The sequence below is a fragment of the Mchenga conophoros genome, linkage group LG12 (genome assembly GCF_057382185.1).
Source record: "Mchenga conophoros isolate Kocher_MC1m ecotype Shallow Benthic linkage group LG12, M_conophoros_male_GT1.1, whole genome shotgun sequence".
Lineage (NCBI taxonomy): Eukaryota > Metazoa > Chordata > Actinopteri > Cichliformes > Cichlidae > Mchenga > Mchenga conophoros.
Genome location: NC_140537.1, coordinates 33,991,807 through 34,017,431, shown reverse-complemented (window position 1 = coordinate 34,017,431; position 25,625 = coordinate 33,991,807). Strand labels below are relative to the sequence as shown.

The following is a 25,625-nucleotide window of genomic DNA, read 5'->3' as shown; positions in this document are numbered from 1 at the left end:
ATAAAAAAGAAATCACATTAAACAGAAATTCACATTAATTTAGATTCAGAGTTCAGCCAGGACGCCACAGATTTAAAACAGAAATTCAGAAATCTCTTTACAAATAATGATGTTGTTGCTGTTGGATGGCAATTTAACCACAAAGTGACACACATGCTCAGTAATGTTGCTTTTATATAAGAGTATAACCAGAATACATCCATTTGACAACCTGCTGAGTTGAGTCCCCTGCTGCAAAGAGACGTGTTGTGTTGCAGATGAGTTGCGCTTACTGCTGCAGACTGAGACTGTGCAAAATTTCATCATCGCCCATTTGTAGAAAAGACTTTGATATGTTCACCCTGTTGAGAAATATTTATTTTTTCCTTCTTTTGTTGCGTAAAATCCACCTTTAATTTCAGTGCTTCAGCAGAGAGCAGTACTGGCAGGAGAGTTTTACTTTGGTTTTGTGTGTTGGCTTCACGGGGCTGTGATTGACAGGAGACTATTGACTGAAAACATGGAAATCAGACAGGCAGACGGCAGAAGTAGACCCCTTGTGAATATGAAGAAAATCTGAAGCTTTAGAAGCTTTTGAAAATAAGCGAGTGACCTTGGAATGCCTTTTTTTTTTAAATTTTGCTTTCTTTATTTAAACACATAGCTACATTAGTATGCTTCAGTTCCACTCGCCAGCCTTAAGTTAGGTATATAATACAAAGGAGTTTAGCTGTCTAGTCCTTAAAAATATCAGCTTTTACCCCTAAAACATGGTGACTGTAAAACCCCAAGAAACAAAACCCTCAGAGTCTAAATGAAAATGTTTTGTGTCAAATATTAAAAGCTATTTGAAATTAAAGGTTTGAGGTTTGAATCTGTTAGGCTGGAATAAATCAGTGAGAATAAGAGTGGCAAAACCTGGAAGCATGTTTGAAATGTAACAAACATATAGGCAGAGTCATCAGTGTCTTCAATAACGATAAATTAGCAACAGCAAAGCTGCACTTTCATTAGATGTCATTATTATTATTCAACACCAGGCAAATGAGCATGTCAGCAGAACTAAATGGTTTTTGTTACGCACCCCAATCAGACAATAACGCACAACTCACACTGACACATTAGTACATTAATAACCTCTTTGCTTTCATTCTGTTCATTTAGGCTTCAGTTATGCAGGCCTACAGACCAGTCTGGTAACTACAATTTGCTTGGAAAAATTTATACTACCCAACAGCAAACACTTGCCAACTACTTGCTAAGTGGCAGTGAAATTGTGGGAAACTGTGCCTTTCTAAATGTGTTAATTTCAGGGTAAGGGAAAACATACTTTGAAGATGAATGGTCTCCATTTCCAGTTTGCTCTTTCAAGTTTTGCTACCCCTTAGAGCTTAGTTAGCAAGTGTTTGCAGACAAGTTGGCATGCATGTGAACGACAGGAAGCTGCAACAATCTGCTATCAACCAAAAAAATCGCAAGGGAGTTATTGGTACAGCATCCTCTTAGTGACCAGGTTCACCGGAGAGCTGGCAACCTTTAGCAACCACTCACCAACCAACACAGGATTTTCACTAGCATCCTGTAATTGAGGCATAACTTGTTGAACTTCCTCGTCAACTCCTTTAATTTCTATATTAACTTCTTTCCAACTAACAAGACAAGTTCAGGATCAAAAATAGGTCAGAAAATGGGGAATAATAATAATAAGCCCTGAGGCTTAGTTTTATTGGTTCAGTTTCTTTTCAAAATGTTAAAATTTAGGGCACCTTTAAAATAAATGTTAAAAACGTTTTGTGGAGAAAGTCCTGTATGATTCAAAAAGATAAATTTAAAAGAAAACTTCCAGAACCACATCCAAAAGAATGGGTTCCTGGGATTGATTTACCCTTTAAATGTACATTTTATCCTCTAGATTTATTTATTTATTACACATTTATTAGGCATTTAAAATATGATATTGTGGTCATATATCTGTTATGACTTTACATCCCCCATGACCGGCCAGAAACTGAGCTTTGGACAATGTGATATCATTGTGGTTACAATATGATGACAGAGGCGTCCATAGATCCACAAAGCCAGCACGCTGTTCCCTCATTGTTCACTTGTTCAAGGCAGAGCCAGAGTGGAGAAGCTCCAGCAGTTTGTATTTTGTCTTGTTTATCACAGGCCATGACTTGTACTGCTGCATCTTATGTCCTTGCCTCTAGCAAAAGGTAGTACATCGGTCTGTTAAACAAAGATCAACCCACAAGACTTGAATGCATGACTGCAAATAGAAAAACTGCATGATTTATGAGATTTAGGTGCCTTCGGTTCTTCTTTCATACAATTCTGACTTTTTACACAGGGTCTACGAAAAAACGCAATTCCAGGAGTGTAACTTAAAAAAACAAACCAAAGCAAAGAATCACGATTTCACATGATTTTGTTTGCTGTATTGTTTTTATTGAAGCCTTACCTTTGCTTTAAGAACAACAAAACTGTTACTACTGTGCAATCTGTGAGCTCAAACTGTCAATCATTTTGCACAGCCGGGGTGCAGCTCCATTGCTGTCGTTACTGTGGGCATTACTGCAGACAGAAATTTGTGGAGTGATACCACAGCACATGTTTATTTGCTCTCCTTTCCCAACGAGAGAGGGTTGACAAAGATCATTGATCAGCTTGAATAAATATGTAATCAATCAAAGCTAGGTAAGTCTGACTACATGCCAATATTGGCTCAGTTTATTGGCATTTTGATTAATCAGCCTGATGCAGACCGAAGGAAAATGATTTTCTGTTTTACTTGATTGGACAGAAGCTTGAATAGAAGAAAAGGAGAACAAGTGGACGAGCAAACGGCAGTGTGAAGGGTGTTTTTAGAACAGCTCATGTGGAGGCTGGACTGAGAGTCCATTAGCTATCAAAGTATCAGTGCCAACAGAGTGAAAAAGGCTTCATGGTATGACAGTACGCCCACGTGCTCTGCTCTGCAGGCTGGCAGGTTTTCCTTTGCATCCATTCATCAAAGCCTCCAAAGCCACAGGAAACACAGAAATAAAACAGCATCATAATCTCACCTCCCACCGTCTGTCATTACCTGAAAACTCGTCGAAGAATCACCTCACATCCTCTTCTTCTTCGCTTCCTTTCATATTTTATTTAACTGCAGCTCTCCTGAAACATCTTGTAGCGGCTGCACTCAGAGGGATGCTTCAGTCGCTCTTTGACTCAGGCAATGAGTGTCTCATATGTGCTCAAATCCAAATCAGATTAAAGCTGCTTTCATCTGACTCAGACAATATGATGGCAAATCAGGGGATGTGGTTTTTGGAGATGTGGTTTGTGTGCTCTTCCCTTTTTCTAGTCGTACATACTATATAAAGAAAAAGTCTTAAATGAGGCCAGCATATATACTAGGAATTTCCATCAAGAGGTCAGGCTTCAGACTGTTTCAGGCACTTTTTTTCTACTCTTGGCTCTCTATAAAGAGTGAATATCTCAGGCAAACAGCTGCGGCTGTGAGCACAGAAGCCCCACCCATCTGCTGTTCAAATCGTATGTTTACGAGGGGCAGCGAATCACAGCTCTGTGCTATGAAGCAGGATTTAAGGTTAAGCAAGGTAATGTCAACGTTATTGGTGTACATCACCACCAAAACAGGGCAGCTAGAATAGGCAAGTAGACTAACTACACTTACTGTCCCATTGGCTGCAGCTAATTTGCTTTTCATCTCTATTATGTGTTTATCTCACATAATATGCACAGCTGAACTTTTCTTTTAGTCAAACAACATCAGTGAATGCTTCAACTGGACGTCTTTAAATTTCCTCCATCGCAATGATGGCAAAAACTGGGGTGCTCGTTTTCGGCTCAAACAGCTTCTCAAAGGATGGCAATTTTTACATCGGCTCCATCAAACCCTTTTGCTAAGAACCTTGACATTATTTGTGACCAACATTTGAATTTTGAATCTCACATCTCAAAGCTCATCCAGTCTTGCTTTTTTCATTTAAGAAACTCTGCAAGAATCAAACCTTTGACACTCAGTAATGTGGAATTTGATAACTTTAAGTAACTTTTTAAGTGCCTGTTTTAACTGGTCCAGAATGCAGCAGCTCGGCTGCATAAACAACAAGCCAACACACAACACATCACCCCAATTATCATTTCCCTTCATTTCTTTTTTCTAATTCATTTAAAAATGTTATTAATAACATGGCTCCAGTCTACACAGCAGACCTGCTCAGACTATTTTCCATCAGTTAGCCTTTCTGGTCTGGTCTGATCAGGGTTTTTAACTATTCCTTGCTCTAATTTTTTAAACCAGAGGCAATCACACTTTTGAGGCTCCTGAACTTCTGAACAGCCTGTCAGGTCAGCTCAATCAGTGGTCTGTATTAAATGACCACTGATTCAGCCAACCAGCCCATTATTTTTGGCTCTTGTTCTCCTAATGTGTGTTTGTATGTTTAGACACATGCACGTTTCTTTAATCTGTGCTTTTATTGAAACTGCGAAGCACTTGCAAAAAATGTTATACAAATAATTTTAGTTAAACAAAACCACAATGTTCCTCTTACTGTAACTAACTCTTAAAAACACAAAATCCTGTAGATGCCAAAGGATATCATAGAAACCACGAGGATTATTCAACAGTTATATTTTTGTCGACTTGTTTATGCTCTACCATTGTGCTCTTTTTTTAATCCAGTGAACCACTATATTTATATCCTGTTACAGAGCTAACAAGATGTGTTTTATTGGTGTCTAAAGCATCTAAAGCACTAGATGTAATCCACAGAGGCCTGTTGATAGTTACATTAATGCAACAAAAGCAGTGTTAGTCTGTAAATTTCAGTCCAACAATAAAATTATAAATTGCACGCATCTGCAAATGCGGCAATTAATCTTCCTACTTGAAAACAGTGTGGTGGCCGTTGGATTTCCTTTAGTTCATATTTGCTTTTGCAATTCAAGGTTGGCAAGCAACATCTGGTTGTCACATGTGGGGTTGCCATGTTATTACAATCTCTTTTTTGAAAGGATAATAGCTCCCATGCACAGGCTGTTTACTGAGTTGGAAGTAATGGTTCACTGGCCAATCATCTTTGCCATCTTTAAGGTTTCACATTTCCCCCGATGGAGTCTCTCATCAGCCGTCACACTAAGAGCGTGTGATGTCTGCTTCACTTCAGATGCTTTATAATTACATCATTATGAAAACGCTGCTTGCAAACACTGCAACTCGGGGAGATTAATTTATGCAGAATTGTGCTAATGTAATTATTGTTAATGGTTGATTGTGCAGCAGCAGTGTTGAAGGAAAGAAAGAGGTTGAGATATTTTGGAGCAGGAGTTATTATAGCAGTGAGTAATGTCCATTGTTTTTCACTCGGTTGGTTTAAATGCCATTAGAGCTTGTCATTCAATAGGAAGGTAAGTGGTTTTTGTGTGCGTGTCTGTGTGTGTGTGTGCTGATGAGGGACTGAAAAAGGAAGAGCTGAGATGAGCAAGGCTGGAGAGAGAAAATGGGAAAAATGGCTACTATTCGTGAAAACACACACAGTCACGCGTGAAGCACAAACGCAAACACACACTCGATAAACCACAGATTGTCTACGCACACACACACGCCTCCTCTTTCAGCAGCCTGACAATAAAGACAGAGATGATTTTTGTCTGCGAGAAAAAAAAACATCAGTGAGGCTGCTCACTGAGGGATTTAATATGAGGGGAGGAGGGAGAGGGGAGGAAGGACACAAAGAAAGCAGAGGAAAAGGAAGAAAAGAAAAAGGGATGAGAACGAAAATGAGGTAAAGGAAAAAGGAGGATTGATGGATGGGTGGAAAAAGGAAAAGATGGAGGGATAATTGGATTGATTCAAATTCTTTTTGGCATTTTTGAAAAACCGCATTGCTCTGTGGGCGCTTAAAAATGCGATTCAAGATTTAGAGGAAAAAAGAAACATGAAAACCAAAGATGAAAAAATGTCTCTTTGTTTAATTATAGATTTTAGAGTGAGAATTAATGGAAAACTCAGTTGGCTCCCTTGACTCTCACCACCCAGCCTCCCTCTCCTGATTAATTTGGGTAAATCCAGCTCTGCATGCCAGTTAGGACAGCTATTTGTGATTCAACCTCGACACAAAGCTCCAGTGTGTCGGAGGAAACATTAAAGTTGAGTCTGCTTTATTTGAACTGCAGCAGATTTTTCTGCTTGCTTTCTCCTCTTCTCCTCCTCATCCTCTCCCTTTCACCAAAGTGGATTTAAAGGGTGAAATTGACACACGGCTTTTATTGAGATCCCTGAAGTCCCTGAAGCCTCTTTTACAAGAGGCAAGAACAATATAAATTTAGGCATAATCTCATAGAAATTTATTAAATTTGATTTGGGATTTTGATCAAATGAATCAAGTAATTTGATTTGATTCTGTGATGCTGTGATTGGCGTATTTCAAGAGGCGGCTGAGGTTGCGCCTGTCCACTAATTGGAAGGCAGGTTGTTGAATCCCCGGCTTCTTCGGCCCACATGACGTGTCCTTGGGCGAGATAGTGAACCGTGTCTGATATGTATCGAAAGTGGTGCATTTATACAATAAAATATATGTGGATTTGTGAACATGGTTTGCCGTGTTAAGCACTTTGTGTGCCTCATTTGCCTAGAAAAGCATCATTAAAATGCAATTATTTATCATTTGTTTCAAGTTTTACTTATAGATTACTGGATAATTGACTATCTTGAGTTCATCTTTCATGAGGCAAACAATACAATAAGGCTCAGGCAAGGATTATATCAAAGATACCAGAAATAGGAGAGCAGGGGAAACGGGTAGGAGGTAGGATAAGGAGAACCTTCCTACCCCACCCCACCACAACCACACAAATCCCACAGTACCCACTAATCAGATGATCCGATGTAATCCAGCACTTGGAGATGGCGGTAAGGAAGAAATTCCTTTTAAACAGGAAGAAAACTCTGGCAAAGCAAAACACAAAAATTAATTACACGCAGGAGTGGCAAATAAACATAAGGGAGTGAAAGGAGAAGAGTGAAGGGTTAGAGAAGAAGTGCTCAGTGCACCATGGGAAGTCCCCCAGCTGCCTGCATCTATAGAAGCATAACTACGGGATGGCTCAGGGTCACCTGATCCACACTAGGCTTTATCAAATAGGAGGACTTAAAAGCAGAGATTCAGTTTGTCTCTTGAGTCCAAACTGGGAGGTAGCTCTGCCTCCCATTTTACTTTTGGAAACTCAAGACAACATGCAAGCGTGCAAGTTAGCAGTCGGAGAGAGGGGTGCAGTATTGGAATAGTCTTAAAATTAGTTTTAACATGCAATTTAAATTTATTACGTGACAGAAAGATGAGATGAGTATAAATCTGGTAAAGAGTTTTAATAACAACCCAACTGTGTCAAATGTCACAAAATTAAAGGGGAATTGCTCTTTTTCAGATTTATGCATGGCAGGTTAGCTTTTAGTGTTTGAAACATTCAGTTTAGTTTAATCTTTATTATCTTCAGTGTTAGTTTTTAGACTTTTTAAGTATTATTTTATTTATTGTATTAAAATAAGACATTTTTGAAAGCAGGTGATTTAGTTTTGTATCCAAAAGTCTCAAAAACATGCCTGTCAGATCCTTATTAGGCAAACAATATGAAGGATATTTTCTCTATATTTTAATTTTGTTCCACTTACTCAGTTTACAAAGTCATTTCATTTAGTGTTTATTTTTTTCAAAAGTTTCATTTTTACTAAGTTTACTAAAATGTTTGTGCATACCTAGTTTTAGTTTTTAGCTTAGTTTTAGTTCACTATAATAACCTTGCACATTAACTGATCATGGACATTAGCAGATATAAGTGTAATCAGTACTCTCTGAAATGTTGGCCTCTTGCTAACAGTCATCACAAAGCATTTTCTAAACCAGCTCAGGGTTTAAAGGCAACAGCATGTCACCTGAATCATTTTCTTTTTTCAACCGTCTTCTTCATGAAAGAGCCCAAAATATGAAACCTCATTGTTTTTGTGTCAGCTTTTTACCATTTCACGTCTCACTGTCACCTGCTTCCTTTCACAGAGTTGTACTGCAAGGCAAATTAAAGCATTAGGGTTAGGTATGTTGAATCCTGAGTTTTCATTGTGATAAAAGTGGCTCTCTTCTTAACTTGCTAAATTATTATGCTAATTTATTTTGGTCATGTTACAAATAACAAGAGTTTTGGTTTAAAAAGCAGCTAGAAATGCCACTTTTAAAACAAATTCTTTCATCAACCATCTGCTCAGCCTGTTGAGCCTACCTCGATAACAACAATGAAGGAAGCTGTGCAGTAACGGTTTGCATGACCGTGTCGAGAAAATTTGCATGTAGATAAAAATAAATAAGAAAAAATGTTTGTGTTTGGTCCTAATTTGCTGCCAAGTTTGTTTTACAGAGCTGAATGACACTGAATCGATTATAGACTGAAAAATTGTTTAGTCTATATTTTACTATATTACACAAAATCTCTCAGACAACAGAATCTGTCTGTTTGTTTATTTCTTTGTCTGCAATCTCCTCCTAAACCAGGGGTGGGCAATTCCAGGCCCCGAGGGCCAGTGTCCAGCAGGTTTTAGATCTCACCTTGGGTCAACACACCTGAATCACATGATTAGTTCGTTACCAGGCCTCTGGAGAACTGCGGGAGCTAATTTAGCCATTTAAATCAGCTGTGTTGGTTCAAGGACACATCTAAAACCTGCAGGGACACCGGCCCTCGAGGCCTGGAGTTGCCCACCCCTGTCCTAAACAGTCGGGAGTTGAGGAACCAAACTACGTCTCGAAGGCTCTTGTATCTGTATTACAGTATCAGATATAGATATCAGATATTATGAAGTCACCATGTTGCCTATTATGATCAATCAGTGGTTGCAGTGGAGTTTTTAAGTGAATATTTATGTTGCTTTACTCTCAGAGTGGAAACAGTTTGTCACCTTCAAGTTAAACATTTATAGAGAAAAAAAAAGAAGTTTAGACATTTTAGGAAAATGTAAAAAAAATGTTGGACTTTAGCCTGGTTTTTGCATCCTGTGTCACATTTATTAGAATGTGACACATTAGAATTTATTAGAATATCTTATCAAGAATAATTTCTCATTTATATGCACAAAAATTTAATTATACAAGCAGAGTGAGCAACTAACAATGCGCTAAAATGGTCACTTCTTAACATCTAAATAACATCTACCACCCACATTTTTTTTTACCAACAATGTGAACACAAAAGGAATATTATAACATGGTCATGCTATGATATCATACAGAGTAGCTTTTAATATTTAATTTTAAAATTTAAGGTACTCGTTGTCTCTGACTGGGTTCCTCTACGGTTTGTGGAACCAGCTAACTCAAAGCTCAACCCCAACTATGTGGAAGATGCTTCTTATTACAACCCTCTGGTAATCTCAAGATAGCAAATATTAAGAAGAAATAATAAGAAATGCTTAAACATCCCTTTTAATGGTTCGATACTGTCTGGTGATTTGAATCTGACTCTTAGAGGAAAAACGAGCATGGACATCATCTGAAGGAAAGTGAGAACTAGAGAGACTTTGTGTTGTGCACAGCTCCAGGGTCCATGCATATTTTAGTGTTATTTGGATATACTTCGTGTTCCTGTGTGGATTAGTTCAAGCAGCAACACTCGGGCTTCACTTTCTTTTTTTTTTATATTTTATTTATTTATTTATTTTGATCTTTGTTCTCTAAAGATACAGAAGGCATCAAAGAAAAAGATACTGGGTACTTACGAAAAAACACAAGCGAAATCAGCACGTGCAGGAGCATGAGGCAGCGGCGGTGCAGTTTCAGTCAGTTCCTGGGAGGAGAACAAAGACTTAAGAATAGAAGAAAGGCACTGGAGTGGATTCACAACATAAAGTCTTCACAACCAATCAGCATCATGAGCGCAAGCGATTTCATCTACAGATCAACGTGACTGCTGTAATCAACAATACTCTATCATGCTCTTCAATACAGAAACATCACACTTTTTAGAATTTTTTTGGACGCAATGATGCACTGCTGTGCTCATTTTCAAGCACCGATGCACATCAGTTGTCAACAAAAGGAGCAGCATATGTTTCTGTACCTTATTTTTAATTTACTTGCATTATGTTAACAGAACTCCGAGGTCAGAAAACCGAATGCCACACGAATACCAGTTTTGGCATTGATGTGGCACTTCTGATCTCAAAGCACCACTTAAAGCACTCTCCACTACTAGACACGTTCACCTTTTTCACGCACATATTCATACAGCACTTTATCCTTTGCACTTAAGTGTGTTATCGACCTTGCATTCATGTCCAGTTTTAAAAAATGCACACCTGAGTTACTCAGAGGAAAGCCATGCATAGCTGCAATATGACTGCAGGAAGATGAACGCTTTATTCAAATGAAATTCATTTATTTTAAATGTAAAATTTTACGACTTTGACCTTGACACATTTTGCGTTACGCTCATTAGGTGATTGTTCTGTGTAAGTTTGATTAAATTCTGACCAATAGTGAATGCAGAGTAGTGAAGTGAAGGACGAATGAAGTGACGCTTCACTATGGCATAAGCTCATTGATCTTTTGATGAATTAACAACAGGTAACAGATATGTCTGCATTTTCTATTTCCCAGAGGTACTGTATGTTGTTGTATTGTTTTTCTGCTCTTAGTACTTTGGATGCAGGCTTTTACCACTATAGAGTCATTTTTTATACGCTGTTATGGAGCAAACCAAAAGCAAAGTCTGTCTAAAGCAGGGTTGGGCTGATTTAGATACAGTAAGTGAACTGCCACAGACTGAGCAAAGTGCTGAAATGTGTGAAAATCCATAAAACTTTGGCAGACAAGCTGGTGATGTAGAAAATGCATAACTATTGTTGTGCTCGCCCCTAATCTGTTACTAAGTCCTATTTACAAAACTTGAACTTGTGCCTATTTAAGACAAAGAATATCTGAAGAGTCAATAAAATTTATTTGACTTTGACCTTGTAACAGGCCATTTCCAAAGCTCCTCAGAATGCAGCTCTCCTCTCTCAAGAAACTCTGAGATTACTGGACAAGTTTCTTATTTTTTGATTACTTGATAAGTGTTTAATAACTCAACTTACAGAAAAGGCTACTGTAGGAACCTCTGGTCAAGATATGTCTGCATTTCTAGTTCCCAGAGTTGCTGAAATAATCCTGCCCGACAATAAAACATATATGTTTTGTATATAAAAAATATACTTTTACATTTACACAGTTTTGCTAATTTTATGATACATGAAACAGTTTGTTTACAGTCATGTGAAAAAATTCTGAGAGTTACTCAGGTGCTGCTAATCAAACGGACTAGATTAACTGATCATCAGCAAGTGTGACCATTTCTGTAAAAGCAGAGGTTTTAACAGTTTGCTGTCAAATACCTTTAAAGAAGTGCAGCTCTAGAAAGACTGATGCATTAACACAGTGCTTCAATCTTCTCACAAATGCACATCCCAGCAAATTCAACCCAAGGTCAGACCTAGCAATGCACCAAGAAACAATACAGGCCTCAGTTAACATGTTAGCTGTTAAAGGTCGTGACACTGCAGTTAGAAAAAGACTGAACTACTATGGCTTGTTTTCAAGGGTTGTCAGGAGCCTTCAAAACAGATGTAGCAGCACGACTTAAGTCTGCAAAGTTGCATCTGAAAACAAACTACTAGACTTATAGAAAAATGTCTTTAGGACAGAGAAAATTAAAGCTAAGATTTTTGAACAAACTGCCATATTTGGCAAAAGCCAAGTACAGGATATCAGCAAAAACACGTCATACCAACTGTCAAGCATGGCGGTGGAAGGGTGATGATCTGGGCTTGCTTTCTAGCCACACGACCTTTGAAATTTTTAGTCGTCCATAAACTCCTCTGTACACTAAAGAAATTTGAGTCCATCTTTAAGACCAAAGATGGGAGAGACTGGTTAGGTCATACAGAAAATGACTGTGTTGCTGCAAAAGGTGGTTCTATAAGCTGTTCCATTTCACAGATCCTATGAAAGCTTTTGTTTTCACATGAAAACCAGTGTTGTATTTTATGCCATTCTGCACTGTACTGGACGCAACTGTGTTAATAATATTACCGAGACATTTAAAAGGATCCCTGTTCAGTGCATTTAACATATCAGGTTCTATGAACAGAACAATCGTCTGACTAGAAAAATAAAGCAAAAGATAACCTGGTATTTAATCTGGAAAATCACAGCAACATCAGCTCATGACCTGAGCCGAGCCACAAACTAAGAAAGAGCCCTGAGTGAATTTTCATTATTATTTCATATTTAATTAATGACTTTATGTATGTATTTATTTATTCACTTAATCTTAGTGTATGGTATTTTTGAATAATACCAGCGCATTAAGTAATATCATTACAGATCATATGAAACTAAGCCGACCTGCGATTTAAACTGAAGCCTATATTTTTATTTAATAGATTCTCCTGTTCTGGTGTGTTATATTTGTGTGTGCGTGTTGAAGGATTTTTTTAATTAAGAAACAGTGTGAGAAAGGATAATTTGTTCGAAGCGTCTGACTCACAAGGGAGCAGGCCTGTGTTTTTATTGTTATTTTGCTGTGTGAGTCTGCAGCCTGGTCGACTGTAGCTGCCGTGTGATTTGCAACCAAGCGTTGTTATTCTGGGTATCTGAGGGAGGGAAAAAAAGGCGTTAACGGCAGAACAGAAATCACCGGGGATCGTGATTCTTCTTTTATAGTTAATTTGCTTTGTGATTTGGTTGAAGAAGTCCTGTGTGGTCTTTGTCAGCAGCTGTGTGGGAGTTAACAGACGGTTTCAGAAAGCACAGAGGATTATCTGCCTTTTGTTTTGTTGCTATTTTGCATGATAAATTTGCATTGTTTATCAAGGTTTTAACATAAATTCTGTGCAGTACGCAGCCGAAACAAAGCTTTTCATACTAGCTGGATTACAGATACTGCAAGGGACACCAAACAGGCAACTCAAGTGTTGGTGAGTTTCTTCCACTTATTAATCACTCGGGTAGTAAAGGAAGGACGAGTAATACGTGTTTGTGCCACTTTAATATATGCATGTCACAGTTTGGCTTCATGCATCAGCCTTTGTCCTCAACAGTGTCCCGCTTCATGGAATAATCGATGTATATCACTGGGAACAGCAAACGCTAGATGATCAACCCAAAGGTTGAGGGAGAGCTAACAGGGCATTTCTCAAAAGAGCCAGCCCACCACATTTCAAGTTTGTTTTCTAAACTAATAAATATGTTTTGTGTTTTAAAATATTGTTAAATCTTCCAAAAGCAATCAGCAGACTCTGAAGAAAGAGGTGCATCTCTGTATTATATTGAACAGATAATAAAAATGTGTGTATATTTTTTAACATTATAATCTGGTTTCTTCTTATAATCATTGCCTTGTAATATTTCATAGTAAACCATGGCTAACAATCCTAGAGTACCAAGGTTTACTGCTGCAGAAGCATGCGTAAAGTGATGATGAAAACAGCTCTGTTGATGAAGACACATTGATTACATTTTTCAATGTCTGCAACAGATAAAAGAAACTTTATAGGAATGAAAAACACAAAAGCAACAATTAAAACAGGCATAAATGGACCAAATCAGTCATTTTAGCCACTTAAATAGTTTCTATATTCTTGTTTCTAATGTTAGTCTGAGAGACCGTGAAGGCTCTTGAGCAAATGGTTATGGTTAAAAAGACAAAAGTTTAAAAAAACAAATACTTTTGAAAACATCTCAACATGTCCAACATGGAGTTTCAACTTGGGAAAAATGTGTATTCCCTGACTCGTTGGTCAGTCGCTGCTGGTTATCTCCAGCTGTAGTAGTACCACAAACCTCCCGTTGGTATCTTTAGCCACTGGCAGATTGTCATGCTCATATGTAGTTTTTTCCACAACAGAGAGAGTTCGCCTTCATTTTGCTTTACCACTCCAACCAACACATTTCAGAAGCTTAACTTTGATGGTGAATGATGTCCGTGTCGAGTTTACGTCGCACTTTTCACAGTCCCACTAATGCTTGTTGAGTAGTTTGCAAACAAGCCGGCTTCTTCCATACAAACCATGTGGGACAAAGGTAACCTGCTAGCAACCAAAGCAATCATTCTTGTTTTTAGTGCAGTACCGTAATCTTGGAACCAGTTTCACTCTAGTGACTGGCAGTAACCCCCGGGTCTCTAGCCTTTACTGACTGAGGCCTAATTAAAAAGAGAACCTTTAATAAGGCCACTAATACTTTTTCAGACATTATCCCAAAGTATGAAATTCTTTTTATTTCTATTTCACTTTTTTTTTTTACAATTAAATAACATTTTTTTAATTATAACCTTTGATTGATAATCAGGGAGACTATTTCCCTCAAACACTAATGATCATATTTGATTATGGATTTTGAAACCAGTAGTTTTTGGCCCTGATTCCAAAGTGAGCTGGAGCTGCAACAATAAACTTGGCAGTATCGAAATCTGCTGTAGAAGAAAAAGTAAAGGCATTTCTAAAAAAAGGTGCAGGGCACCCTCGAGTCTTTTGTTTTTCTCTCTAAAGAAGTAAGAAAAATCTTCTCTTGTCAATTTTTAGAGAAACCTGCAAGGAACTGATTGATCTCCATAATAACACAACAGCAGCGGACCTCCTTTATCTGGGAAACCAAACACTACAGAAAAGCTCCGTGTCGGACCTGACAAAGTGCTGCTGTTTTCTCGGGCACTTCCAGACACAGCGTGGTGAAGACGTTCTTTTGAGCGTTAAATCACTCAAGAATATCGCGCAGTGAGATATCTGTCAAGCCCGTAATCTTTATTGAGTCATAATGGCGAGAAAAATCCTTCACTGCTGATTGCTGCTGCTCTCTCAGCAGAATTATTTCCCAGAGCTGCTGTAATTGGGACTATAATAAGTGGTGAAGATAAGAGAGGAGCTCTTAAAGGCACCGTTGACATGGGTTTCATTACATCTAACTATGGTGATGATAGTAGTTAAGATCACTCACAAGCCATGAACTTAAAAACATGTTCTTGGGTTTATGAAACACCACTGGAGCCTGGAATCGAAGAAGAAATATGAAATGACTCGTAACGTTTCACAAAAAACTAAGGAGTTGTTTTTTTGAGTTTGAACTAATTTAGTATTGATTAATATAGTGGGAAACAATGGTGATGTTGGCGTTTAACCAGACCTGAAAATAATCTTTTTCAGGTCCCTGCAGAACTGGCAAAAGTGCAGAATTGTTACCTAAGTAGAATTATGATACATGTGTTAAAAAATACTCCTATAAAAGCTGAAGTACTCATTAAACTTCTTTATTCAAGTAAAAGTGAAAATGTACAAGCTCTGAAATATACCCAAAATAGTAAAAAGCAGCTCTTTGAAGGACATTTCTACCAGCTTTTTTCGTGCCAAGCTAACTGAAGCTCTTGTTCTTTTAATTATATAATGATAAAATGTAGCAGTCCATGGGAATACAAACGTTTTTTGTTTTTCTTTGCCTCTACACCTAAACAGAAAAAAAAGTGCAGTCAAGGGTTAAAGTGGGATTTGGCACATGGGGGAACGCTAATATTGGTGAAAATGGCTGAGTGTATGGAAAAGCACCACAAATCACAATAATTCCTGTTGTGTGGTCCAGTAGATTTCTTCTTGTACAGGTGATCAGCTGATCTTACACAACTTAATCCATTAGCTATCTTGGCTGATTTTCATCCCCTACACTGACAGACAGTTTGCTGCCTTTATATCAGCTTCAGTTCAAATCCATCTGTGCTGTACTTGATGTAACCTAATCTGACCATGAACACCACAGCCACTGTGCACCAGTCCAACACTTTATTGTAAATTTGCAAACAGTGCTGCAAACTAACCCGTTTATCCCGAGTTTTTTCATGGATTGCTTTAATAACATAAAGTTAATACCTCAGTTTGTTTGCACTGATCAGTGCAGTCGTCTGTCCTGTCTTTTTTACATCTTTCTCCATCTCTGACTGGAGTTCTCTCAGTCTCAAATACAGCAGCTATACTTTTAGCTTTTAGCACTGCACAGAAAGAGGTTGTGTGTTTGCTGGTATTTGTTGAGCTGATAGAAACGTATTTATAATTGCCTGCCATTTTAAAACATGTTACTCCCTTTATGCTCCCTCTTTTTCTGTAATTAGCAGACCTAAAAAAAACAGTTTCTGATTTTTCCCAATTTAAGACTTGAGTACAGAGCTTTAAATGATGCATAGATTACATGTTACTGTTTCTTTCATCTGTTTGTATACAATAAGCCTTGGTGATGGATACACCAATAGGATTGTTTTTTCTGTGTTATTGTTCCTGCATTTAGACTCAAATTGGTTTGATGTTTGAATGTGCACAGTGATGTGAAATATAAACTTTCCTCAGATCCTTTAAACCCAAAGTAGGCTAAGAAGAAGACCAAAGAATATTGGTATTGTTCTAATGCATGCTGAGTGGTCATGAGGGTGCCCCCTCATGCTGGCACAGGTTTCTAAATGATAATTAAACATCAGAAGTGAAGTTAAAGCCCATCAGAAGCTTCAGTGTGTGTATAAGAAGCAGCTGGTTGATGTGGATGAAGGTGATGCTATTGGGAGAAAGCTGCTACAAGTTCTCTGCTGCCGTTCCCTTCATTCCTGAAATCTGAATAGCTGATACTGTAAAATGACACTATGATGTCTTTAATACCTACAGGAAATTATTTTACTACAATCAAAACACTTAAAAACATCTGAAAAGAAATCCCTCTGATATATCAAACCCTCATCTTAAACAGATGAAATTCACGTTTTTGTTCGACAGCTCCATAATGTCAACCAGTGCTCCCAGTGACCCAGAGAGCAGGAGGACTCAAATACATTAAAATCTACAGACAATCTATAAACGTTAAAATATCTAATGTGTTCCTTTTAACCTTTTCACACACAAAAAGCTTGAAAGTTGTTTTTTTTTTGAAAGGGAGTGTTCCTCACAATTATGTCCACATTTAACATTGATTAATATTAAAATAGAACAAATCCGGTGTGCTGTGAATTTGAATCCAGCCCTCAAAGGGTTGATGATGTTGGTTACACTGACAGTTGTCACACGCATTATTGTTACACAATGAATATCAATAAAGATTCTGAATATGTCATGTGTGATTTCCAAATATTTCTGAGCAGTTACTTTTGTCCTGATGCTGAGAGCGTGAAATAAACTCTCCTGCATCTCTCTCCGTCTCATTCCACCTCCTTGTGTTTGCAGAAATGTTCTCACTGCTCCACAATTAGCAATTAGTGGGTGGATAGGCTACACGGATTGAGTGCAACATTAAATTGTCCCCTGCCCTGCTGGCCCCAGAAGCCGCAGGGTCTAAGCACTTTCCTGGCAGAAACACTTTTTTTGTTGTTGTTATAATCACACTGAATGTATCCATTGTTACCTTCTTGCACTACTGTATTATTTTTCTGAGTCACTCTGTACAAAAGTGGAAGCTAATTATAATGTGCAGCTTCTGTACGTGTGTGCGTTAGCTGGAAACATTCATCCAAGCCTCTGCTCTCAAAAACTGCTCAACGAGTGTGAAATGTTTGCATTTCACAAGGGTGAGGACTCCACCAGCCAGGAAAGAGAGATGAAGATGAATCGAACCAGACCGAGTGAGAAAAAATGATTTTTTTAAAGTCTGGATACAGTTGAGAGATGATTAGCTGACACTCAGTATTAGGAAGCTGGTAACTGCAGACTGAGGGTGGAATAATGAATAGTGTGACATTTGGAGAAAATGTCTCCTCTTCTAAAATGTCCTTCCGATTCTTGCCTCCATTATGCAGCATTATCCAACACTGAAATAATCATCTGTCAGTTGGATTCACTCCAGTAATAATAAAATGACTTTAATAATCCTTTTCCTTATATTTCTGCCCATCTCTCTCTCCCATTAATTTCAGCAGAAGCGGAAGCTCAATCATGGACATATATTTCATTAAATATATTGAAACTAAGCTGAGTGGCATAATCTGATCTTTAATGAATCCTCTTCTCTGCAGGTGGACCCCATGTTCACAGTCCCAGCTCCCCCAGCTCCAGGCCACCCCGGGGCCCCTGGATGCTCGCTGCCCTCGGCCCCCTCGTTTTCCCCCCCGGCCCTGCCCACCTCAAACCCTAAGCAGCTGGCGGTGAGGACGAGGTCCATCGGCACCAACACCCAGGATGGAGCTGCGTCAGGGGCGCTGGAGGGTGATTCGGCCTGCTTGGGGCCCTGCCAACCTGGGACTAGTGTCAACCTGGAGGGTATCGTTTGGCATGAGACAGAGGAAGGTGAGCATTCTTCCTGAAACCTCACACTGGTCAACACACAATTTTAGCACATCAAGCATTAAAACCCAGGTTACATTCAAGAATCTGCAGACTTATGGGGCTATTAAATACTACTTTCTCCTCTTGCAAGGTCTTTTGTAGCAGTGGCTGCCTTGAAGGTAGAAAAACCATAAAAAAGAAAACATAATGGATACAGTGTTTGGCATTCAGTGTGTGTCGGAGCAGTAGTATTGTTCCAACCTTTATACCTTCCTCGCAGTGTTTTGATTTGACACAAGAAACAGTCTGAGGTAGAATAAAGTCATTTGTTGTGAATGGGTTTAAATAAGTAGAAATATGAAGAAAACCTGAAACTTGTTTACAGTGAGTCAGAGCGTTTCCAGGAATGCACTGAATGACGGTGAGAATGTGAAAAGGCTAAAGTGTCAAGCACGGGCAAATGAAATACCTTTGCCATGCTTCAGTAGAATTTGAGATGCCTGAAATGCCCTGGCAGCTTTTCTGATCCTTAGCGAAACATGAGTTTACTTTGACAAGTGGAAAAGTCTAAACTCTCTTTCAGGGATGCTTTTCTTTTATTATTGTTTCCATTTGTTGCAGCTATCCTGCTTATTTAGGATCCAGTTTAAAGCATTCTTCTGAGGCAGGGTGGCCTCTTTACAAAAAAGGGGTTTATGCTTCCAGCAAATTGTTGTTTTAGTCCGTCTCATTAAAACTAAAGACGGCGTTTTCAGTGAGATATAGTCAATCACACTGTAACTGGAGACTCTTCATTTAAGGACCGTTTATACATTTCTGACAGCTCTAGGGAAACAGACTGTTTTTACTTAGAGCTGAGGAAAAAATTCTACTTTTATTTATTGCTTTGGCTCGTTGGGATATTTGGTATTTCCATAATGAGTTCTTATCAGGAAAACACAGCACATCATAATGCAACTTTCAAGAGCGTTAATTATTTTATGGAGCTGGTCCAGTTATTATCAAGTGACCTTAATGTAAAAGTGTGATGTAAACGACGACCTTATTGGGTGGGTGAATGGATTTTTGCAACGTGGTGAAATCTGATTTGAAGAGAAGCTGATGTGACTGTGAGACAGCTAATGCCTTTGGCACCAGGCGCTGATTTAATGTGACTGAAGGATGTGCGCTGTAGGGTTTGTGTGTTTAACTATCTGAGAAGATGTATTGGCTTATCGGTCATAGGTCATCATCCAATAAGCATGTCTCTGGCTAATCCTTTCTGAAAATTAGGATGATCAAAATTTAGAAAACTGACTTAATTTGTAGTCACCAGGATCCAAAATGAGTCAGTAAGACTATAAACTCAGCAGGAAATGTTTACTGAGGTACAATTTTTCTACAGACTTTGATAGACAGCTTCACATTTTAGTCTTTTAAGCGATGTACGACTTCATCGCTCTATGACTCCAGCTCGATGAGTCCTTTTTTAGTTTGTTCAACATCCTCTTCTCCTGTGCTTTCAGCATCTTTGCATCTCGGCTGTTGCATAAAATAATGCACCGTGTTCTTATTTGAGTAAAGATGGGAAACCACCAAGGTTTAAGCATTAAACAGCGAGGCAATTTGTTGGTCTGTGTGGATGCATCTGGTAAAGCCGTGGAGATAATGCAGCAGAGTGATGACACTGTGCCAAAGAAAGGGATCGGGTCTAGAGAACGTGACATATCATGAAATGTCCTTCAAGTAAAACAGTTTTGACACCCAGCAAAGAGGTTCTGGCCCTAAAAAAATGTTTTTTATTAAAAAAAGACTTAAGTTTAAAGAAGAGGAAAGCAAAGTTCAGTGAGGTTTTCTTTGGTGTGTTTGTTTGTTTTTTGAACCAGCCGTCCACCGACAGCTTCTTGATGTTGTATGCACATCTGCACAGCTTGGCTTCTGTACTATGGGTGATGAGCCGAGCAGATAGGAGTAGTAGCAGGATTGCCTTCCACTGAAGCACAGACAGAACTGACAGCCCCAAGTCGCAGAGGAATTTTGGATGATTGATCTACATTAAAAAACAGTCCTTGATTTCTCTAATATCTTGTAAAGATTTGGAGGTTGTTTCCCTTTTGTCACATGAAAAATTTAAAATTCAATTTACTTTGTTAAGCACCTTTCTGTCTGCTTAAAACAAAATCAAAACCACTGCCAAGCCTACCAACCATATATTTGTACGCCTAATATATCACCAATATTCTTCAGTGAGCTCTACAGTCTGCGCCCTGAGACCAGCGGTAGTAAATTTACATTTTTTGGCCTTTTATTTTCTTCTGTCTTGTACTTTCACATTTTACTGGATAATATATTTTAGATTACCTGGTTTATAGGCTCAGGGCTCCACCGCAATACGATGCATTCATTTTAGATTCTATGTTAGTGACTAAGATCTTATTCACAAGGCTCAAGCCTTTCATCGCCAACCCAGAAGAAACATTTCTTCATTTTCCAGCAAAAGACATAAGAAACAGGCAGAAAATGTCTGTAAATTTGCACCAGGAGAACTTCAGTGCTACCAATATGAGTTGCCGTTACAACCCAAATTCCAAAAAGATGGGATGTTGTATGAAGGTAAATATAGTGTAATGAGGACTTTCATTGCATTATTATTATTTACATTTTATTCAGGGTCTCAACATTTTCAGAACCGGGGCTGTAAATCACCAAATATCAGTATCGATCAACTGCAGCCATTTTTCTCTAACCTTAACGATGTGCACTTCCTCAATTTGGTCCTGTCACTGGAGATCAGATTTTATTTTAGCTTCTCCTTTTTACTTTCAGCCATCTTCGCAACCCACAGCCAGAACATCATCTGCCAACTTTTTCCTCTTTGGAGTGAAAATATGCATATTAAAAAAAAAGTTGAATATTTCAGCTGTTTGTGCCCTGAAAAGATACGCTTGGCCCAATTAAAGCGGGCATTGCTACAATCTGTGTGGGTTTGAAAAACATACGTTACAAGAAAAAGTAGATGATAGTACTAATTTTTATTATTCCAGACCTTTCAGTCCCACAAACAAAAATAACCACGATTCTTTTCAAACAAGGCTGGACGTCCTCGTGAGAGCAGTTTTGGCGTTGCACCGCGCGCTCATGAGTCCAAATAACGCAGAACTAGAAACACATCCAACACTACAAAATGATACCATGGGAGTGCTGGGCTGTAGATCAGACGGCCCGATGATTCACCCGCCGATTTCTACGCCACCGCACTTTGATAGGCCGTTAACGAGGACAGCATTCAGCACTGCAGCCTCTCAGCGGAGGTGTAATAACTTACTGCAGGCTTTTAATGAATAAATCCAATCTCTCACTGCCCATCTCGCTCTGCCAGCCGCTGGTCCTCTGAAGCTGAGTGTTGAGTTTGGCGTAGAAGTGCCCCAGTATTAATTAACTGGTGCTTTTCGCTCTGCCCAGGAAAAAATAAAGAAGAAAATATAAACACAGTGCAGGGCAATATAACCCTGGCCAAGACTGCTGCTAAACAGGATAGAGATGGAGACGAGAAAGAAAGTGAAAAATGCATCTCCCACTTCAGACTGTTTGTATAACAGGGCCCAAAGAGGCAGAGAAAACAAACTGTGGATAAAACTTTTGAATACACTTAGATGTATTCTCGTGGACCTTGACGACCTCAAATAGTTAAAAAGAAGGAACAAACTGCAGGTAAAAAATTAAAATGAAGCTTGAATGTCTTAGAAAAATGAGAAATCAGCGTTCAATCCTCCTCCAAGGCTGAGATAGGGGTGGGGGTGTGACACAGACTGTATATAAAAACTGAATGTTAAAATTTAAGCCAATGTGGAAGTGCCGTAAACCTGATTGTTTCTAATTGCCAATAGGGAGCAATTATGTTGTAAACATCTGTAGAAAACCAAATCTAGTTTGAACAAACGCTTTTCTGATGAGTTCATGTCTCTGTTGTTAAGTCTTATTAAAACCAACATGATGTTCATTTTGTAAATTATTGTCCTCATTAGCATAAAGAAAGGAGAATCAGGATATAATTGTGTCCAAACGAAAACCCTCAACTTCAGGTTTCAAAGCTAACTAATGAGTGACAACATGTAGCTATGGGGTGTGTTAGAGTATTGAAAGAAATATCTAAGGTTTTCTTTTTTAATTACATTTTTCCCAAGAAATGTAAGCCTGAATCAGTAGATATTGTAAACTTTACCTTATTTGCATAAATGTTACCTTACTGAAGGAGAAAGCAACAGTCAGCTTCTGTGTGAGCAGGAAATGAGTTTTCAGTATTAAAGGATATACAAAAATCAAGAAGCTAATTCAAACACGCAACACTACAGATGAAAACACTGTGATACAGACTCAACAATATTTAGTGTAGTACTGATCAGCTGATCTCAGTATGAGTCCACACCCATCATGGTTCAGCTGATACACTTCTATAGTTCAAGCAGGGACTGCTATGTAAACTGTGCATTTGCAAGCTGCTTTGCAACCCACTTTCACTCCAGCCTGTCTGATCTTCTTTTCACTATAAAGGTTCTACCTTGGTATTAAATGCTGTGATGTTACATGAATCTAGAGATTAACTCTGCAGACGTATCCTGAATAGTTTTTTTTCTCTGGTCAGCTGGTAATATCTCAAAATATCTTTCTGTAAACTGTTAAATTCTAAATTCCAAATATTTCTTCTCTCCAAAAGTGAATATTTGTGTATTTAATTATTTGTTTATCTTGACTGTTTAAAGGAAATCTGATCAATTTGAACCCTCTCAACAACTCACCAGCCCAGTGCAGTCTGTCCAGAACAACTTGGGAGTCAGCCTCAAGTGTCTCCAATTCAAATTTTTCTCATTTGTAATTAGCTCTCTGTCTTCAGCACAGTAGTGCGGTGGTTAGCACTGTTGCCTCACAACAAGAAGGTCGTGGGTTCAAATTCACCATCTGGCTGGTGTCATTCTTTATGGAGATTCTCTCATTGATGTCAGTGTCTCAGGGATTAGCAAGCCTTTTCCAATTTAATTTTTTAAAAGAGTCTGAATTTTAAATTTGCTTTGTGCTCGTAAAATTCATGGTTTAATAAGGCAAAAATACTGTTACCGAGTTCACCACCAAAAGCTTCTGACTTCCCACCAATCTCGCACCGATTCTTCCCTGAGATACCCTGCTGAGTAGAAAACAAAGAAACAAACAGGAGTGACAACATCCTCCAGCCCGCCACCCTCCCCCACCCCCACCCCTCAGTGGAGGCACTAAATGAAAACATCAAAGCATTGTGTTTCCAGGTTTGTGCAAGTAAATAAATAGAAACAGCATCAGGGAGATGATGCGTTACGTTATTATATTAGGATAAAGTGAGTCACACACTCTAATGAGCAAATAAATAATGATATAGAGACATAAACTGCAGTATATCACCAGATAATAAATAATACACAGACAGGGAAAAGGATGGAGGGTGGCTGCAAGAGGAAAGAAAAAGAGCAAGAAAATAGATTCGGTGCTCAGTCTGTCCCAACAGGCTGACAGATGGATGGATGGAGCGAGAAGTGGGGAAATGGAAAGAGCTGTAGCAGAGGTTTAGTCTGTATTTTTAAACTACCGCAGGGATAAGAGGAGATGGAGAGGAATGTAAAGACGGAGGCAGGAGGAGACCGACAGAGGCACGAAGAAGAAGCATTTCATCAGTGATGCAGACTGAAAGCGATGGACAATGTCAGAGTCAAAGAGAGAGACACAGAAAGACAAAGAGAGATAGTGTTTTTCTTCCTGCCGCTCAGGGACTATTGTTCGGGAGGTGGAGTGATAACTGGAGCCCCCTCCTTGTGACGGCGGAGGGATACGGGAGGGAGAGATGCAGGTTGCATGTTAATTAAGCTGAATACTAATTGGAGAGACAGAAAGGAGGAGAAGAAGAGACCACCATTTCAGCTTCAACCCTCCTCCCCGTCTTCTTCCCTGTGGGGGACCAGACTCTGATGAGCGCTAATCAAACAGTGATTGGCTCGATTCTTAACTAAGCTGCACAAACTCCATGACTTCGGATCTCTCAGTCTGTCTGTCTGGATTCTAGACATTAAGTCAATTACAAGTACTGTAAATAATTATGCTCAGCAAGTGATTTGCATTTCAATGAACACACAAAATAATCACATGTAATAACAACTAAGTAGCTCCTTCATCTTATTGGCCATAAAATCTAACTATTAAAATTTCTTTTAACACAAACACTGTTCCGATCTGGGATGCTCATACTGAGCGTGGTTAAAGTTTCAAATGATAACCTTATCATTTGATATCAGTGCATGTTCAGCTAATTCCTGCGAGCCAAAAGCATCACACTGCTCTTTTAATCTACTCTTTCTTGTGTTGGATGTCATTAAGGGTGGATATCCCATCCATCCATCCATCCATCCATCCATCCATCCATCCATCCATCCATCCATCCATCCATCCATTTGTCCATTTGTCCATTTATCCAAAGTCTGGTCACAGTCGCAGCAAGCTAAGTAGGGTGTTCCAAACATCTTTTTCCCCAGAAACACTTTCCAGTTCCTCCTGGCAGATCCCAAGTCATTCCCATGCCAAATGAGATCTGAAATCTCTCCAGTAAGTTCTGGTTCTGCACCAGGGACTCATCCCATAAGTTATGCCCGGAAAACTTCCAAAGGGAGATGGCCATGAGGCATTATCCCTTCAGATAGCAAAGCTCCTCATCCCAAGTCTTATAGCCCTTTTCCACTAGTACCTACTTGGCTCGACTCAACTTGGTTTTGGTCGTTTCCATTATGATCGAGTACCCCCTAATGTGCTGTCATTGTAGCAACACGATCATGAAAGTCCTGTGATCGTTCGGATGGGAACTGAACACCACAACAATGGGGCGATATACCTGCTGCTCAGTGTGGCTTTTTGTCAGACTTGAGGACTACGGTGTTGTTTTTGTGTAGTCATTTCCCTTGTTGCCAGGTTCGAAAATGGCGGTTTCGATTTTCATGAAAGAGGCACTCATGACTCATCAAGTGGCACCACTGACTAACCTGCTGACATCACATTTTGGATCAGATTGCTTGGAACCCTGGCAGAGTTGGTATTAGAAAGTATCTGATACCAGGTACGGCCACCTAATTGAAAACCCTAAAAATTGAGTGCAGCCATGTTGAGCCGACCCGAGTAGTTACTAGTGGAAAAGGGCTATAAGAAAACCCCCTAATAAGATTTAAATTCCAGTTTAAGGTCATGTTTTCATACACCCTAGATCGTTTTCGGTTCAGCTGCTATTTTTGGATAGCTTAACTGAAAACGACCACATGCAAATAGCACTCTGTGATTTCAC

The 25,625-nt window shown here is 39.0% G+C and overlaps 1 protein-coding gene and 1 long non-coding RNA gene across 4 annotated transcripts in view; one reads left to right on the top strand and one right to left on the bottom strand.

Annotated features, from left to right (window-relative positions):
* Window positions 1-25,625, bottom strand: part of LOC146563069 (uncharacterized) — a 72,782-nt gene that overhangs the window by 10,711 nt on the left and 36,446 nt on the right. The window contains exon 3 of the long non-coding RNA XR_014894710.1: window positions 9,758-9,825. This is a non-coding gene — a long non-coding RNA (uncharacterized LOC146563069). The remainder of the gene's footprint in view (window positions 1-9,757; window positions 9,826-25,625) is intronic.
* Window positions 1-25,625, top strand: part of znf608 (zinc finger protein 608) — a 73,058-nt gene that overhangs the window by 12,733 nt on the left and 34,700 nt on the right. For all 3 annotated transcript variants that reach the window (XM_085295438.1, XM_085295437.1, XM_085295435.1), the window contains exon 2: window positions 18,049-18,319. In XM_085295438.1, the coding sequence (XP_085151564.1) occupies window positions 18,049-18,319 (271 nt within the window). The remainder of the gene's footprint in view (window positions 1-18,048; window positions 18,320-25,625) is intronic.